At 42.8% G+C, this 17,074-nt stretch overlaps 1 protein-coding gene and 1 non-coding gene across 4 annotated transcripts in view; one reads left to right on the forward strand and one right to left on the reverse strand.

Moving 5' to 3' along the window:
• Positions 1–1,304: 1,304 nt before the first annotated feature.
• On the reverse strand, positions 1,305–1,410 carry LOC122892786. Its single transcript, XR_006381473.1, has one exon. It is a non-coding gene; the product is annotated as a U6 spliceosomal RNA (small nuclear RNA).
• Positions 1,411–13,210: 11,800 nt separating this feature from the next.
• Positions 13,211–17,074, forward strand: part of ETV6 (ETS variant transcription factor 6) — a 236,665-nt gene continuing 232,801 nt past the window's right edge. For 2 of the 3 annotated variants that reach the window (XM_044228360.1, XM_044228361.1), the window contains exon 1: positions 13,211–13,424. In XM_044228360.1, the coding sequence (XP_044084295.1) occupies positions 13,392–13,424 (33 nt within the window). In that variant the 5' untranslated portion in view covers positions 13,211–13,391. The remainder of the gene's footprint in view (positions 13,425–17,074) is intronic. The other variant, XM_044228364.1, reaches the window with a different exon arrangement.

The following is a 17,074-nucleotide window of genomic DNA, read 5'->3' on the forward strand; positions in this document are numbered from 1 at the left end:
GTGGAGAACCCAAACCCACCCTTCCCAGCTTCGGACCAGAAATGGCATATGCCTCTTTCATTTCTTTCTTTTTTTTTTTCCCAGAAGCTTTTTTTTTTTTTTTTTTTTTTTAGATTTTATTTATTTATTTGACAGACAGAGCTCACAAGCAGGCAGAGAGGCAGGCAGAGAGAGAGAGGAGGACAGAGAGCCAGATGTGGGGCTCGATCCCAGGATGCTGGGATCATGACCTGAGCTGAAGGCAGAGGCTTTAATCCATTGAGCCACCCAGGCGCCTCGCCACTTTCATTTCTATGGCTCCAGATTGTTCATGTTGCCTCCCCTAAACGCAAGTGTTTAGATAGGACAGCATATGGAATATTTACTGATGGTTACTGTGTCTGCTGTAAAAAGAGAAAAAAAAAAAAGAAACAGAAAAAGTGGGAGAGGTAGACATTTAAAATGACATGGTATAAACAAATTCAGATAAATCTGTAATCCCAATATACAAATCAAGTATGCTTCTAAGTAAAAAAAAGTAAATAATGCCAGAAAGAATTTTTTTAACCTAATTATTCAATGCTTAAGAGAATCACCAAAAATAGGAAAACAAGTAAAGCTTGAAAATAAAAAGATAAAGAAGGATGTAACAGGCAACCATGAACCAAAAGAAAGCTTATGTGGCTCTATTTTTATCAGACTAAAAATTATTGGGCGCCTGGGTGGCTCAGTGGGTTAAGCCGCTGCCTTCGGCTCAGGTCATGATCTCAGGGTCCTGGGATCGAGTCCCGCATCGGGCTCTCTGCTCAGCAGGGAGCCTGCTTCCTCCTCTCTCTCTCTGCCTGCCTCTATGCCTACTTGTAATCTCTCTCTGTCAAATAAATAAATAAAATCTTTAAAAAAAAAAATCTTAAAAAAAAAAAAGACTAAAAATTATTAAGTATAAAGGGAGAGATTCATAATAGTTTTTTAAAAGCTCAATTCAAGAAGAAAACATAAAAATTCTAAACTTATGTGTAGCTAATAAAATAGCAAATTATATAAAGTAAAAATTGATAAGATGGAGAAAAAATACAGCTCACAAAGGTTAAGATATCTACTATCTGGTCTTTTATAGAATAAGTTTGTAGATCTCTATACATGGACACATAAGACAACAAATTTCAAAATATTGGTTTCAAATGACAGTAATCTTTGAAGCACGATGCAACTAAATAAGCTGTCAATTAGAAATAAGTTAAAATTAGTAAAAAATTTTGCATTCTTGAATATTTAAAAGGAAACCATACATTTATATATTTATCTATCTATTTATTTTTTTAATTTAAAATATGGAATGCTTCATGAATTTGCGTGTCACCCTTCACAAGGGCCATGCTAATCTTCCCTGTATCGTTCCAATTTTAGTATATGTGCTGCCGAAGCAAGCACGGAAACCATACTTTTAAATAATGCATAGGTCAAAGGAGAAATAGTATCAGAGTTTTAGAATACTTTGTAGAAATAGTATCGGAGTTTTAGAATACTTTGTAGTAAGTGATAATGAAAATATGATATATCAGAACTCGATAGATGGCCGAAGATGGACAATTTGAACATCACTAAGTTCACTGATTGCAATGCATAAAAACAGATCAAATATGTTCAAATCCATGAGTTTAGATACTTGGGGAAAAAGCTAAGAGGTCACTTTGGGAAGATAACAGAGAATTATTCATTGGTAAACAAAAAGAAAAAAAATCACGCATTTATCATGTCCTTCCTGCATGGACCATACCGTCAATAGTCAATGAACTATAAACAATGGCGTAGGTGGACAAGTCGAAACTTTTGGGGAAACCTAAGAGGTCAATCCTGTTCAGATGCCCAAGTGAGGCCACTCAAAGGGAACTCTTCAGGAGGTCTATGGAAACTTGTGGTGTCTGTGCACTGCTCATGGAATTTCAGGACAGTGAGGACAAGCTTGGAATCGGCAGGGAATTACGCATCTATCCATCACCATATCTGACTGCAACAAACTTCTGAAAGCAGTCTTTACTACTTCACTTCTACCTCCCAGGTTTCATGTAGGCTCTTCTTTCAGCCAACACTAACTCAGAGCCACGACAGAAAGGGAATTCTGGAAAACAGTGCAATTTAGAATAGCTATACATCTTCTTTTAACTGCTTCCAAATGAAGAAATTAGCAAAATCATGCTTCCACTTAAAGAAGATTTAACTACCCCTCACACAGCTGACAAGGTGCTGATCTTTCCCAAAGAATACACAAAAATGAGATCCATCTTCGGATGATGTCCATTTGTCTTATAGCTGGATTGCACTCCTTCTTTGGTATCTTGTAACTTACATAGTAATGTACAAAGTCAGTATATTGTGTTATATAGTAGAAGAATGGGAGAGAAGAAAAGAAAAAAGTGGTGTGTATGCATACCTACAGACAGGTATGACTATATTCATATCGATGAAAAAATATACCCATAATACTGCAATCCTCATATCCGCAGTTGCTCACATGGTCATGGCTGCTATTTACAACCTCCTTTGTACCCAGTTAGTATTTTCTGCTCTCAGTGAGCAGTCGGCTTTCTTTGAGGGTGACCCAAACCTTCACTCCCGAAGGATGTGTATCATTTGCAGTCCTGCTGTATTGGGCTGTTGTGGCTTTCTGTCGACTCTCTTCATAGCACACAGGAGTATGAAGAGGTGTCCCTCTTCATACTGCCCCCATCATGTAGTAGCCACCCAATTTCCCCCTGAGGAGCAGGATCAACCAAGTAACTAATATAGTAAGCCACTTTTTTTTTTCAATGGTTGGTTCAGTGTCATGAGAAAGCCTGAATGGCCAGTCTTGGCTTCGAGTTTGCTGGAGTCATTTTTGTATCCCTACTGAAAGCACCCTTCCTTTGGGACTAAGACCTCTAAACCAACAGTACACAAAGTTGAGGGAATGGGAAGCACAGTTTTTGTTAGTGGACCATTAGAGTTATTAATAAGAAGAACAATCCCATTTCCATCCCTTAATTCTTGGAACTGTGATAAAAAGCACCATATGGTGGTTACTTACTCAGTGCATATATTGCATCCTGTAAAACATTATTCTTGCCCTGAAAAGTGTTGTCATCCATCTGGCACCACAACTGAGTCTTCAAAAGGCCATTCCCCAAACCTATCAGGCCAACTGCTTCAAAATGATGGAGAACATGATAAGCCCAGTGAATTCTATGAGCTTGAGCCCATTGCTATCATTCATCTGGTATAAAATCACTTTTCTGTTCAGAAAGGAATGTCATGAGGATGAATGAGACATTTTGTGGTTCACAGAAGATGATTTTGCCAGAAGCATTGCAGGCAGGAAAGGCAAATCTATACCCACTTCAGACCCCGGGGAGGATTTTCCATAACCAATGTCATTAGGACCTCTCTTGATCTGGTGGTGGTGCAACAGGTGTCCACTTTTGGGTGTTGCTAGTGTACCCTGAAAGCCCATCTGTAACCAGGCCTGAATTTTGTCTTCCTCAGAATAGTGGGACCCAGAGAAATTCCCAGGAGGCCAGAGGTGTGGATGGAGACAGAGGAGACAGTTAATAGGGCTAAGAACCATGGGAATCTGAGCCAGTTACTCATGCAACTTACCTGTACCTTCAGGACCCGCTTGAGCCTGGTCTTACATACATTACTTCTACTCATGCCCCGGTGCTGCTGCATGTGCCCAGTGTAATGGTTTAGTGGGTCAAACAATGCCTCTTTCAAAATGAGCTGTCGGGGTTCCATGACAACTTGATAGTCCAATGTCAAGTATTCAGTCGCTCCCAGGGTCCAGTAGCAAACCAGAAGCTGTTTCTTCAAAGGACAACAGTCATTTTTAGAAGATGGCATAGTGTTGCTTCAAATCCTACAGGTCTGTGCTGTAATTCACCAATGATCCTGCCAGGGCTCCATACAATACCTCCATCTGTCACAGACGTTTCAAGTATCAGTGGTCTTCTGGATCGGAGGGCTCAAGTGCCAGAGGGTTTGGTGCACAGCTTGGACCTCTCACAGCGCCTTCTCTCACTGGGCACTATCGAAAACTGGAAACTCACTAAATGTCTTTTTGTCTTTGAAGTAGGAAGGGCTAAGTATGGCAATTTATTCTTTACCTTGGAAGAGATATCCGGACCATGCCCCAGAACAGAGGAGGCAATCACTAAGGTGGAAGGTCCCCAAACTTCCATGAAATTTATTTCTTACTCATAAGATGCTTGCTACTTCCTGCTCGTCAGGTCCAATCAATGTGCTATCATTGGTATAAGGGACCAAGATGATATTTTATGGAATGGAGAGCCGATAAAGATATTTTCAGACTGGGTGATGATAGAGGGCTGTTGAGTTGATGAAAGCCTGAAATAGGACAGTGAAATGCATTGCTAGCCCCACCAGTGGAAGCAAACTGCTTTTTGTAGTCTTTATTAGGAGAGATAAGAGAAAAAGTATTAATGAGATCAAGAGTGGCATACTAAGTACCAAGAATTGTATTGGTTTGCTCCAATATGGAAACTTCATTTGGAAAAGCAGATGTGATTGGAATTATGACCTGATTAAGTGTACTATAATCTCTCATCATTCCCCTAAATCTAGCTTTTCTTTACAGGCCAAACAGATGAAATAAATGGGAATGTAGAAGAAACCACCACAAGTCCATTCTTGAAAGCCTTTGTGGTCGCACGGTTCTGAGAACGCTGTATTGCCTTTGGTTTACTATTTGGGCAAGTAAAAGTAGTTTTAGGGACAGAAAGTAGTTTAGGGACAGAAAGCCCTCACTCCATAATTTGGGGTTTGAACAATGTGGGGATTCTGTCATTTGCCGAATGTGTAAATTGCAACTCTGCATTTCAGAACTGGGAAAATACTCATGGTTTGGGGGTGGGTTTCACCAGGTCCACTAGGAGTTGGGCTTAAGCCCAAATTCCACTTATTCCCTGACTTCTTAGGCCCTTCACGGACTCTCACACTACAGTGATATTTGGGATTCCAGCAATCAGAGATAATTCAGAGCCAGTAAACAGTAATACCCCAAATTCTGGTTATTTTCCCTCCCCTAACATACGATAATACTAGTAAGTTGCCACAAGTGTCTTTGGGGAAAGGTGGGTGGGAGGTTTACAGTGTAGCAGGATTCCTCCTCAAAGAGACTTGCCTTGTCTTAATTTAAGGGGCTCTGCATCTACTTGATCCAGACTGAATCAAGCCTGGGAGTCAGATCCAGGGCTATCTGTTCAGGGATTCAAGACAGATTTCTTTCCCCCGAACTTGAGTTTTTTGATATATACAAATCAAGTAAGACACTATAGGGTGTTTATATATTTTAATCCTAGGAAGATCACAATAAATTAGCCAATGCCAAAGATCAAACTATTCTGATGACCCCTTTAGCTCTGTCCATTATTGCAACCATGCTTCCCTTATCTCTGGTCATTAAGATCGTTAGGTCATATCACTTGGCACCCATCACTCCAGTATCCCAGCACCCCCAGTGAATTCAGGGATCCTGGTTTAATGATAGCATTCAAGGCTTGTAGAGAATGACAATACAAAACTGTACTCGGATGACGGTGTTTGCTTCATCAATGTGTTTTTTAAAGCTTGATGAAGGGAGTGTCTTCTGAACCCTCCTGGGTCATAATGAGGGGATGGGTGAACAGTTCTCATGTAATACATGCACTCCAGCATCCCAACTCTTTACCTTTCAGATACCTTTTGCTTATATAGTGTGACATTGATTTATGAAAGAAGTGAATTTCAGGTACTACTTGACAGAAAACAAATAGTTACATGTGTGGGTAGAAATGTGAGTAATACAGGACAAGACATAAAGATAGAAATGGGAATACAGTAGCCCCCCCATCCATGGTTTTGCTTTTTATGGTTGTAGTCACCCTCTGTCAACTGTGGTCCGGAAGCAGATGATCTGGTTTCTGACATTTCATCAGAAGGTCAGTGGTAGCCTCATGCGAATTCACAATGCCTATGTCACTCACTTCATCCCATCTCATTATGTTGGCATTTTATCATCTCACATCATCACAAGAAGAAGGATGAGGATAGGACAGGAAGATATTTTGAGAAAGACTGTGTTTACTTAACTTTCATTACAGTATGTTACTATAATTGTTCTAGTTTATTATTAGTTGTTGTTAATCTCTTACCATGCCTAGTTTATACATTAAACTTCATCATAGGCATGTATGTATATACAAAAATAAAACGTAGCATAGTAGGGGTCAATGCTATCTGTGGTTTTACGCATCCACTGGGCATCTTGGAATGTATCCCCTGCAGATAAGGGGAAACAACTGTAATGGAGGAAGAGATTTGAGCAGACATAAAAAATTCAGGAGATTATTGATGAACCGTAGAAGTTTGATGGTGGGAAAAGAGAAGTGGCAATAATCCAAACTGAAGAGTCACTTCTTCTGGGAATAGGACTGGAAAGATAGAGGAGACTCTGTATGGAAACAGAGAGATTTGGCAATATGCAATTACATGATATAAAAGAGAGCAGCACGTCGAAAATTATTTTGAGGTTCGTTAAGTTAGAGCTTGATAATATTGTGGTATTAATAGGAAAGATCAGAAAACCACAGAGGGAAGGCATATGGAAGAGAATAGTTTGAAGGTTAAATGGGAAAAGATGTGACAGAGTACTGAAAAATTCCAGAATATAACTGTCAGAGGGGGCTCCCGGAAAGCTGTTACAGGCAGTGAGGCTGTAACATGAGCACGTGGCTAGGTTTATCTATATCCCCAGAATTCACTTCTCTGTATGTTTTCATTAGGGTGGTCTGCGAGAGAGTGTGATTTGTAGGGTGAAAATGAAGCAGTAGATATTTTGAGGCTCCCACATGTCATTTATCACCTCATTGGTGGGGGGCAGCAGCTGAGCCTGTGACTGATCAACCTTTGCCAAGGTCCTCCTTAATTTTTTGCAACTCTTAGGCCAGGTATGCATGTGTGTGTGTGTGTGTGTGTGTGTGTGTGTGTGTGTGCATGTATGTATGTGTTTAGTTCCATGACAAAGGACCCCAACTTGTTTGGACACCCAGGCCATCAAGGTCAGAGGCAATGACATGGGTATCAGTCCATCCTCCATGGGATCATGTTTTTGAATTCTAGCTTGTTCTTAATTTCACCCACTTTACACCCATCTGCTCTTCCCCACTGCCTGCCATATATATATTTCCTTTACTATATTAGTCAGCATGCAAGAAGGATCACTATATATATATATATATATATATATATATATATATATACATACATACACATATATAAAAAATACAGTGCACACACACACATATCCACATGATTCTGCTTCTCTGATTGCACCCTGACTGATATAATAAAGGAAACAGTAGTTCAGGAAAGTGATTCTCAAGATTTCAAAATCTATGTCTTATTTGCATAAGTATGAACATTTGTCTTCTTCTTTCCCACCCCACCAGTTGTAACAAATGCCTCTTAAAGAAGTATGTCCATTAGGTCAAGGAATTCTAGTTTTTAGAGACAGATGGATGATATTTCTTATTGTAGTTTGTATTCTTTAAAATGTCATTTTTTGGGGGCCTGGGTGGCTCAGTGGTTAAGCCTCTGCCTTTGGCTCAGGTCATGATCTCAGGGTCCTGGGACCGAGCCCCACATCGGGCTCTCTGCTCGGCGGGGAGCCTGCTTCCTTCTCTCTCTCTCTCTCTCTCTGCCTCATTGTGATCTCTCTCTGTCAAATAAATAAATAAAATCTTTAAAAAAATAAAATGTCATTTTCAGTTTTTGTTTAAAAAATCGTATTAGGATAATGGCTTTGTTTTCTAAATTAAACACATCCACTTCCATATATTCTTAATGTTCTTCCCTGGTCTTGACCCTCCCCATCATTCTTTTGGAGAATAAAGATTCATTTGGGCTTCTCTTCAAGTTTGTACATAGAAAGTCACAAGAGGCCATAATTTACTCCCTACACCCAATACAGACCAAATAATCTACATAATTCTAGTTTTTTTTTTAAATCAGAGAAATGAGAGGACAAATAAACCTAAGTGAACTAAATTTTAGAAGATGACAATCCATCAGATGAGAGAAAAGAGATGCAGTGTTCTCACCCCTGACTGAAGTGGAGGGAAGAGTAACTCACTGTCTATGACGGTAAGGAGAAATCAGCCTAACTTTTAGCAAATTTTGATGGCAGTGTATGGACAGTGCATAGGTTAGAACCCAGAAGAGCCAGAGGCACAGAAGAAACTATACTACCTCACAGTTCTTTCTGTGATAGTCACAAACAGGTGGGACCACAACAAACAAGGGCCATGCAGAAACCTGGGAGAAATGATCAGAGATACACTGGGTTTTCAACTAAGAAAGTCTTATCGAGGGGTAAAAGGGCTGAGAGAAGACCCCTGGCCCTCCAGGCAGTCGGCTAAGAAAGACTGAGAGTGGGAGCAGGGGAGAACTGAGATCGCCCTCCAAGGCTTAAAGCTCAGGAAGACATCAAGCAGAGCAGAAAAGCTGAGAATAAGAGCTCTAAAACAATATTTGCTCATATAAACAATATCAAGGCACATAAAAAACCCAGAAAATGTAACCCATGGTCAAGAAAGGAAAACAATGGGGTGACTTGGAGGCTCAGTCAACTGTGATCCAGGGTCCTGGGATGGAGCCCCACATGGGGCTCCCTGCTCAGTGGGGAGTCTTCTCTCTCTTCCTCTGTGCTTCACTCCCCCTTCCCCCACCACTTGAGCTCTCTCTCTCAAATAAATAAATAAAAATCTTAAAATAAAAGAAAGGAAAACATCAAGTTAACCAAGAAATAGTCCAGATTTTAGAATTATCACAGTTTGACAAAAATGCTACAGGACCTAAAGGAAGAAGCCATGTATGAAGATATGGGCAACTTCAGAAAAGTAATGGAGAGTATAAAAAATGGAAATGCTAAAAATAAAAAATACAATATCACAAAGAATTAGTTAGATGGGCTGGCTTAAGAGGTGGACAATACAGAGGAAAGAAATTTAAAAAGAGATAAATAGAAGGAAGGTATCCAAATTGAAAGATAAGGAGGAAAAAAAGTAAAACAAAACAGAGTATTTTAGATCTATGGAGCAACATAATGTGGTCTAATATTTGTACTACTGGAGTAATAAAAGGAGAGGAGAGAGAGAATGGGCAGAAACAATATTCAGAGAGGTAACAGAAGAGACTTTTCCCAAGCTAGAATTGCAACCAACAGCAAGAAGAATAAATGCAAAGGAAACCACACTTAGGCACATCACAGTTAGAATTTTGAAAGCCAAATTTAGAGAGACCTTAAAAGCAGCTGGAGAAAAAAAGATACTGTACACAGGGAGTTAAAATATGAACTACAAATGACTTTTAATAAAAAAATAATGGAGACAGAGATAGAATCATGTATTTAAAGTGCCAAACGGAAAAAGAATCTGTCAAACTAAAATTTTATATACACTGAAAATTATCCTTCAAAAGTGAATGTGAAATAAAGACATCCTCACATAGACAAAAGCTGAGAGACTGCATCACCAACAGACAGTATTGCAGGAAATGCCGAAAGTTCTCGAGGCCAGAGAAAAATGAAGCCATAGCTGCAGGAAGAAATAAAAAGTTATCAGAAAGGACAAATACCTGGACAAATAAAAAAGACATATTTCAGTACCTTCATTATATTCAGAAGTAAAATATATGCCAATATCATAAATATGGGAGAGGGATAAATGGAATTAGGCTGTTGTAAGTTTCTTATATATTCTTAAAATAGAGTAGTATTATTTGAAGATAGGTTGTATAACTAAAGAGACAAACTGTAACTTCTAGAGGACCGCTATATCTAACATACAGAAGAAAAGCTACAAAGACAATGTAGGAATTTTAATGGAATATGAAAAAATTATCCAATTTACCAAAGATTCAGGAAACGGAATAGAGAAACAATTGACAAGTGGGAATGAATAAGTGAAAACTTCCCCCAACCATGATTACTGAACACTGAATGTCTTTGGAAATTAGCTTTGGCTACAGACTCGATGTTTTTCATTAATTCAACCTAAAACCACAAGGCAAAACAGAGCTACGTGTAAAGTATATACTGCAGTTAGATCATTTTGACATGACTAACACTGTTGCAATCACAAATAATCTCAAGCTGCTTTGTAAACTTCCCATGCCATCAAAAGTTAAAACAAGAAGCAAGATCTCCATTCCAACACAAATTTTCAGCAGTTACATTTTTCCGAAGTAGTGGTTTGTGGATTATGATGCAAGTGAAAAGGAAATTTCCATACTTAAAATCCACTTAACTGTGCAACTGAGCATTTCCACCTAATTTTCCATTGAAAGTGATTAACCTGCAATGTAATTGCATGCAGAGGGGAAGTATCAAGAGAACTTAATAGAATTTTAATAGAATTGTATAAATGCCTTCTAAGCAACGAATACACTTAAGTAAAACCATATGCTCATGGGTTATTTGTCAGCACCTATGGGGTGAAAAAATATTTTCAAAAATGAAATATGCAAAATTTCATTACAGATCAGCATTAACAGAAAAACAGATAAAGATATAAACAATTAGTTTTGATGATAGAGAACCCTTACTCTGAATTGGTTTCAACTAAGTAAAATATTATTCCCCCTCCCAAAGGAATCCCATTCCTTTCTTTATTAGAATTGATTACCATTATTACTATACCTTTTGTCAATAATGAGGATAATTTCTGTCTTGTTATAGAAGTATCTGCATAATGTCTTCAGTTTTGCCTCTTTGCACACAAACTTTAAAATATTTTGTATCTGGCCCATTACAGAAAGAGATTGCCAGCCTCTGGTCTAAATGCACAGTTTTCCACAACTGTTGTTTTGCTTTGGAATCACATACTTTCTAATTCAAATTACTACTTCTATGAGTCACTTGGAGAAGGTAAAGAGGAGATAGAAATAGAAGCTGAGAGTTAACTTAGTCTTGAGGTTAAGTAATTGTAGCTAACACTGAGCACGTATTATATGTAGCAAGTACTCAGGAAATAAGCACTTTGTATATATTTGCTCATTTAATACAAGAATCTTATGAGATAGGTACCCACCTTTTACCATTCCCTCCCTTCTACAGAAGCTGAATTGCCGAGAATCTTATTGATAAGTAAGGGATACAGAGGTTTATAGGATTTAATCCAGCAATAGGACATCAGAATCAATGTCTGCAACATTAGTAGAGGGATCAAAGGCAGATAGATAATTGCTGTGGGGGGGGTGCGTCGGGGGTGTGTGTGAAGGATAGAAGTGGGTGGCAGGTGGTCGAAGGCAGAGGAGTCGGTGTGGACATGCAGTCTCTTGGGGAAGATAGGAGGACTACGGGTGACAAAAACTGTTAAGATCCCTGGAAGCTCACAAAACCCCATAATTCCCATCTTTCCAGCAATAGGACTCTTTTTCACTCTAACCCCTTTTAATCAGTTCTGGTTCAGAATTTCCTGATGAGTGCGTGAAGAGATCTGAACACGTTTTATAATGTGGAGAGTTGAAGATAAATGAGTAGGAAAAAATCTGTAGGGTAGTGATCTGGGAAATCCGTCCTGTTTTACATGTAGATATACACACATTAGGTACATCTCTGTACCTATGTAATTGTAGATTTGTGATATAACACACATCCACACACTAAACCCCTGTGTGTATCAGAGGGGTTTAGAATTTAAAACATAACTATGTTCTCAGTGTTTCGCAGCGGCCACTTCAGAGCATTTTAAGAGACTGTGAATGACAATAAAAATAACAGTGATCAGACCACATGTACTCAAGGCTAGAACCCTCAGCCCCGCCGGCCTTTACTTCCCCTCGGTTGTTTTTCCAGCCAAATATTCCTCCCCTGGCAGCATCCCAGGGTCTTCCAACCCGCCAATGACGGTTTCAGAGACGCGGTCCCTGGGAGTGGGGATTATGTTCAGGAACACGTCCTGTCAACTTTGCAGTTGAGTCACCTCTTTCGGTTGGTGGCGGCCGCTATTTCTTTAAATGGACAGCGGATTTCGAAACGGCAGGAAGGGGGGGAGGCTGTCAGGAAAAGGAACTCAACCGCCTTTGCTAGAACTGCCCCGCAGCCTTCCCTTCCCCAGCACGCGTGCTCGGCTGGGGCAGCGCCCGCGGCGGCCGCATCATCCCCCCCGCGGGCACGCGCGGCGCCTGCACTTCCCGGGGCGCCCACCGGCGCGGGGAATCCCCCCACGCCGGCCGTCCCCCGCGTCTGCGGCGCGGCCGCCCGGCTTTGTCTGCGGCGGCGTCGCGCTCGGGCGCTCGCTCTCTCCCACATTTCCCCGTGTGCAGCCTGTAACCCGATCTCCCATTTCCTGGTGGATTCTCTTAAAGAGGCAGCGGTCGAGAAGCAGAACAAAGGCTATTGTTTTATTTCCTCCTCGGGGTTCCGCGTCCTGACCGGAATGCCCCTTCCTAGATGCTGATTCTCCTCGCCTCTGCGCTCGGGAGGAGGGGGGACGGGGTGGGGGGAGAGCCCGGCTGCATTTCGGTGTCTCTAAGAGACGGAGCCGGGGACGGTGGGAGGCGTTTCACGAAAACCCGTCTGGTGGTTTCTGGGGCCCCAGCGTAACGTTTTTTTCCAACGTGTCTCCCTAGAGCGGGCGATCGCTCGGCGGCGCCCGGACAGCCCGACTCCCCGGCCGGCGGAGGGGCTCGCGGCGGGCGCGCGTGGGCCGCGCCGCTGGTGGCGGGGCGGGCGCGGGGGGGGGGGCGCTGCGCCGCGCGCTCCGCCGGCGGCAGCGGCCTCGCGCGGCCCCGCTCCCCCGGCTTCCCTCCGCCGCCGCCGCCCCTCCCCCAGCCCGGCTTTTATTTCCCCGATGCCGGGCTGTAACCCGAGCTTTTATTTCCTGGTGGCTCCTTTAAGAGGCAGAGCTCAGTGCTGGGAATTCACGTCAGTTTCTGCACTGAAACTCTCAAGATCAATGAGCAAAGAGCTTTCTCAGTTCTGCCTTTCAGTTTCTCTCTTCCAGGAAGGAAAACATTCGAGAGAGCGAGGGAGAGCGGCGGGAGGGCAGGGGGCGGGGGCGCCGGCCGCGGGTGGGAGGAGAGAGCGGGAGGCCGGCCGGGCTGCGCCCCGGGTCGCCGCGCCGCGCCGCGACCTGCAGACCCCGCCGCCGCGCTCCGGGCCCGGCTCCCACGCCCCCGCCGCCCCGCGCACCCAACTCCGCCGGCCGCCCCGCCCCGCCCCGCGCGCTCGCAGACCCCCGGGGCGGCTGCCGGGAGAGATGCTGCAAGAAACTTCTTAAATGACCGCGTCCGGCTGGCCGTGGAGCGCTTCTGGGTTGGGGAGAGGAAAGGAAAGTGGAAAAAAACTGAGAACTTCCTGATCTCTCTCGCTGTGAGACATGTCTGAGACTCCTGCTCAGTGTAGCATTAAGGTAAAGATCTTCTCCCCCTCCCTCTCTGTGCTCGAAAACCTTGAACTGCACCGGCCGGGGCACTCGGGCTGGGCTCCTTCGAGGGGGCTGTGGCAGTTGCTCCGGTCGCGGGGAATTATTTGGGGGGCGCCGGGGAAGGAGATGCAGCTTGCGGCGGCGGCTGTACCCTTTGGTGTAACCTTGCTGCTCCCCCCGCCGAGCCCCCTCTCGGCTCCTTGTTCCCCTCCCCATCCCCTTTCTTTTTGACAATTAAGTGCCCGTCACAATTGGCCAGGAGGAACCCGAGTGGTCTTTGGAACTGTAAAACACCCCCGTATTTAGTGCGCTTTTTGTAAAAAAAAAAAATAAATAAATAAAATAAAAAAAATAAAGAAAGAAGAGAAAAGAAAGAAAGAAAGAAAGAAAGAAAAAAACCACCCTGCTCCTACTCCTGCTCCCGACATGTGACTGAAATGTAACTTTTGTTCCTGAGGGGTGGTCTCCTTAGGAGAAAAAAAAAAAGTTCTTCAACCCCTGTTGGGGATGCAATCCCCCCCCTCCCAAGGACTGCCTGGGTCAGATCAGACTGGATTTTTTCCCCTCCTCTGATTGTACTTGCAACCGCTGTCGGAGAGACAGTTCTAGTGTCAGCTTTTCCTGGGCATTTGCACAATGAAATTCTCTCTTTTTTAAACCGAGGTAAATAAGTTATCGAATGGTTATTTTACACCCATGCATGTGAAAGTTGAATAATCCCAAAGTAGAAAACTCCTGTGATGCCGAGAGGGACAGAGAGAATTATCTAAGTGACCAGACAAAGTGACCTTCCCTGTTTGACAGTGCAGAGGATATCGAAGAGTAGAAACCTCCCGGCTTTCTGGCGGTTTTTGCAGTATTGTAAATGCAGGATGGTGGATGTTTGCAAACACCGTACTTGGCTTCCAAGTAGTCGTGTGTATATGTCTATATGTATGTGTCTATAGAGCTGGTGGTGCTGTGGTTTGTTGTTTCTAAAAAGTTGTAAAGTTTGCCACCGTGAGGAGGCAGGGTGATTTGTCCATTTCCCCCAATTATTTTTCCCATGGCTGCATTTATTGTGCACTTTGTTCATTTCACTGTTCCATCAGTCCCCAGGTGGAAAAGCGTTCTGCTTCTGTGAGAGGCTGAAGCCACTGAAGTTTGTTTGTGTTCGGCTTGGCCCATTTAATATGGGCTCATTGCATGGACACTGCAGAAACAATGAACAAATAACCTATTTTCCTCATCTCAGGGGAATTAGAGGAACCTTTCCTGTTTCAACACTGCTTTTCCAATAGGATCTGATGAAGAGAAACAGTATTTCATTAGATTTGCTTACTAGTTTTCATAATTAGTCTCAGGTTTTGGTGTTTCTCATCAGGTGAGATTTTTGTGGATTTTCGTGTAAAGATAATGTGAACTAAAAAAGTGAGTTGGGTTTCTTTGTTTTTGCCTCACAAAAATGCCCAGTGGCACTTTGGGGCTTCTGTGTTTGTAGATACCCGGGAGGCAGCAGAATATCTCTGGCTGTGGTGGGGGGAAGGGGGAGGGTCACAGTAGATAACTTAAAGGTAGTTGGATACTTCAAAACTAGTTTCTGTTGCTGTATAAGTTAGATTCTACAATGAGCACGGTATGGATAATCTAATTTGACACTTCATAACACAAACAGAGGTAACTAAATAATAGGGTATTAAATCAGTAAATTGTATATAGTTTGATAGCAATAAATTCCACATCAAGAAGATGTGGACCAACTACGGGGCTGTAATTTTTGGCTGAAAACAAACAAAAAGCAATTCTCTCTGTGACTTTTCTTGATACCTCTCTTAAAGAGAAGGTATGTCCCCACTGTTCTGATGGGCTTATTTCTTGTTTGCTGCAGGCAGAAGTGCTACTAAGTGGCTCATTTCATCCTACTCTAGTGGGAAGAGTTCAGCAGCCCCTTTTCTTACACAGACATATGAAACCACTCTCCAAACCCAGACAGAACACTGTCCTAAATGTGACATAAAAATTGCAGCCACAGTTTGCTTATCATTTTTTGTCTTATTGCTTATCCTTTCAGTTTTTTTTTTTTTAGGTGCCTCTTTTCATGACTGTGTATTTCTATGTAATTAAAGTAGATTGAATACTCTTCACGAGTAACGAAAGTATCACTTTTATTTGAATGGCTCTTCACGGAGCCAGTATGTGACGACTGGCTTAGACTGTGTGTATGTTCAGGGACACACACGTGAAGTGTGTTTTTTCCAAAGAGTTTGTTGAATTCACGGTGTTCCGATAATAAGTGCTGCAGATCAAGGACTTGGGATTATTCCGGGTCATCTGAAAATGTTCTGGTGATGTGTGCAGTGTTTCATTTAGTCCTTGGGATGTGGTACAGTGACTGCATAATAAAAAATGTTTGCTGGTAACCCACAAGCAAGAACGGGGATTGCTTCTAGAGTCCAGTAAACAATAACTTTTCTGTGGAGCAGAGAAGGAATGTCAGAAGCTTTCAAGGATGAGCTGATGAGTCTGATGTATCGAAGACATGTGATATGGAAGGCTCCCCCTTTGTGGAGAGATTTCCCTCACTCCTCTGCTCCACTCCTGAAACCGTCCTCGCTTGCTCCCATTCCTTACAAGCAGCTGGTGTGATGGAGCACGAAGGAGCCTGACCAGAGGCAGCCACAGAGGGAAGCACTTGGTTGCCTTCTGAGCAGTGTCTGTTCTTCTAGAAAAGCCTCGTGTACAATTTAGGTGCAGCTTCCAAGGTGAAAGTTTTTGAATCAGTCAATCCGTGACGCCTTTGTGTGTATCGTTCCCCTGGTGATGGTTGACATCGAATGCCTGATAAGCACTTTTCATATTTCTTTTGCGCTTCGTAGGCATCTTTTCATCACTGAAGAGAAGGGAATATCAGACACACATTGTACACAGAAGACAGGTTGACTAGCCCAAGGTTACCCAAACTGGCAGGGAGCCCCACCGTTTCTGTACTGGGCTGCCCCGTGTGTGTACCGACATCTCTCATCTGAGAGTTTAAATGCTTCCTTTTGCTGACCAGGGAGGTGGCTCAAATGTAAGGACAGGGACAACCGATTGTATAAAAAAAAAAAAACTAAATAATTTTTTTCAGAGGACTGAGAGGCTGACCATGCGGGTCATGGGAGAAAGGAAGAGGCTGTCCTTTCCATTATCGACCTTCACCTTCAAGTCACCTGTTTGGTTTTAAGTTCAGCCGACTTGCTGTGGAAAGTGGTGATGGCCCAGCCAACACAGTCCTTTGCTTCTTGGCGTGGTGCTTTAGTAAGGGTCGTCCAGGTTACCAGACTTGGTGGCCTACCTTCCCTTCCCCCTTTCCCTGCCCTCCCTGTTTGCCTTTACTCTCCAGGATGGTTGGCTTTCTCAGCCGAAAGAAATCTCTTTTTATTTTGCTACTAACTGGGACACTCCAGGTCTTCCCTACTGGACTCTGAGCTCCTTGGGTTTAGCGATGGTTATCTGTGTATCCCAGTACCTAGCCTGGCAGCTGGCACAGAACTGTTTCTCAGTAATGTTTGCTGATTTGAAGCAAGGCATGGGAGGAGGTCAGCGCCCTTTCCTCTGTCTGTCCCTGTGTACCAGAAGGTGACTTAACACTTTTCATCTGTTAACTTGTGTGAAGT

This window comes from Neovison vison, chromosome 12 (genome assembly GCF_020171115.1).
Source record: "Neovison vison isolate M4711 chromosome 12, ASM_NN_V1, whole genome shotgun sequence".
Taxonomy (NCBI): domain Eukaryota; kingdom Metazoa; phylum Chordata; class Mammalia; order Carnivora; family Mustelidae; genus Neogale; species Neogale vison.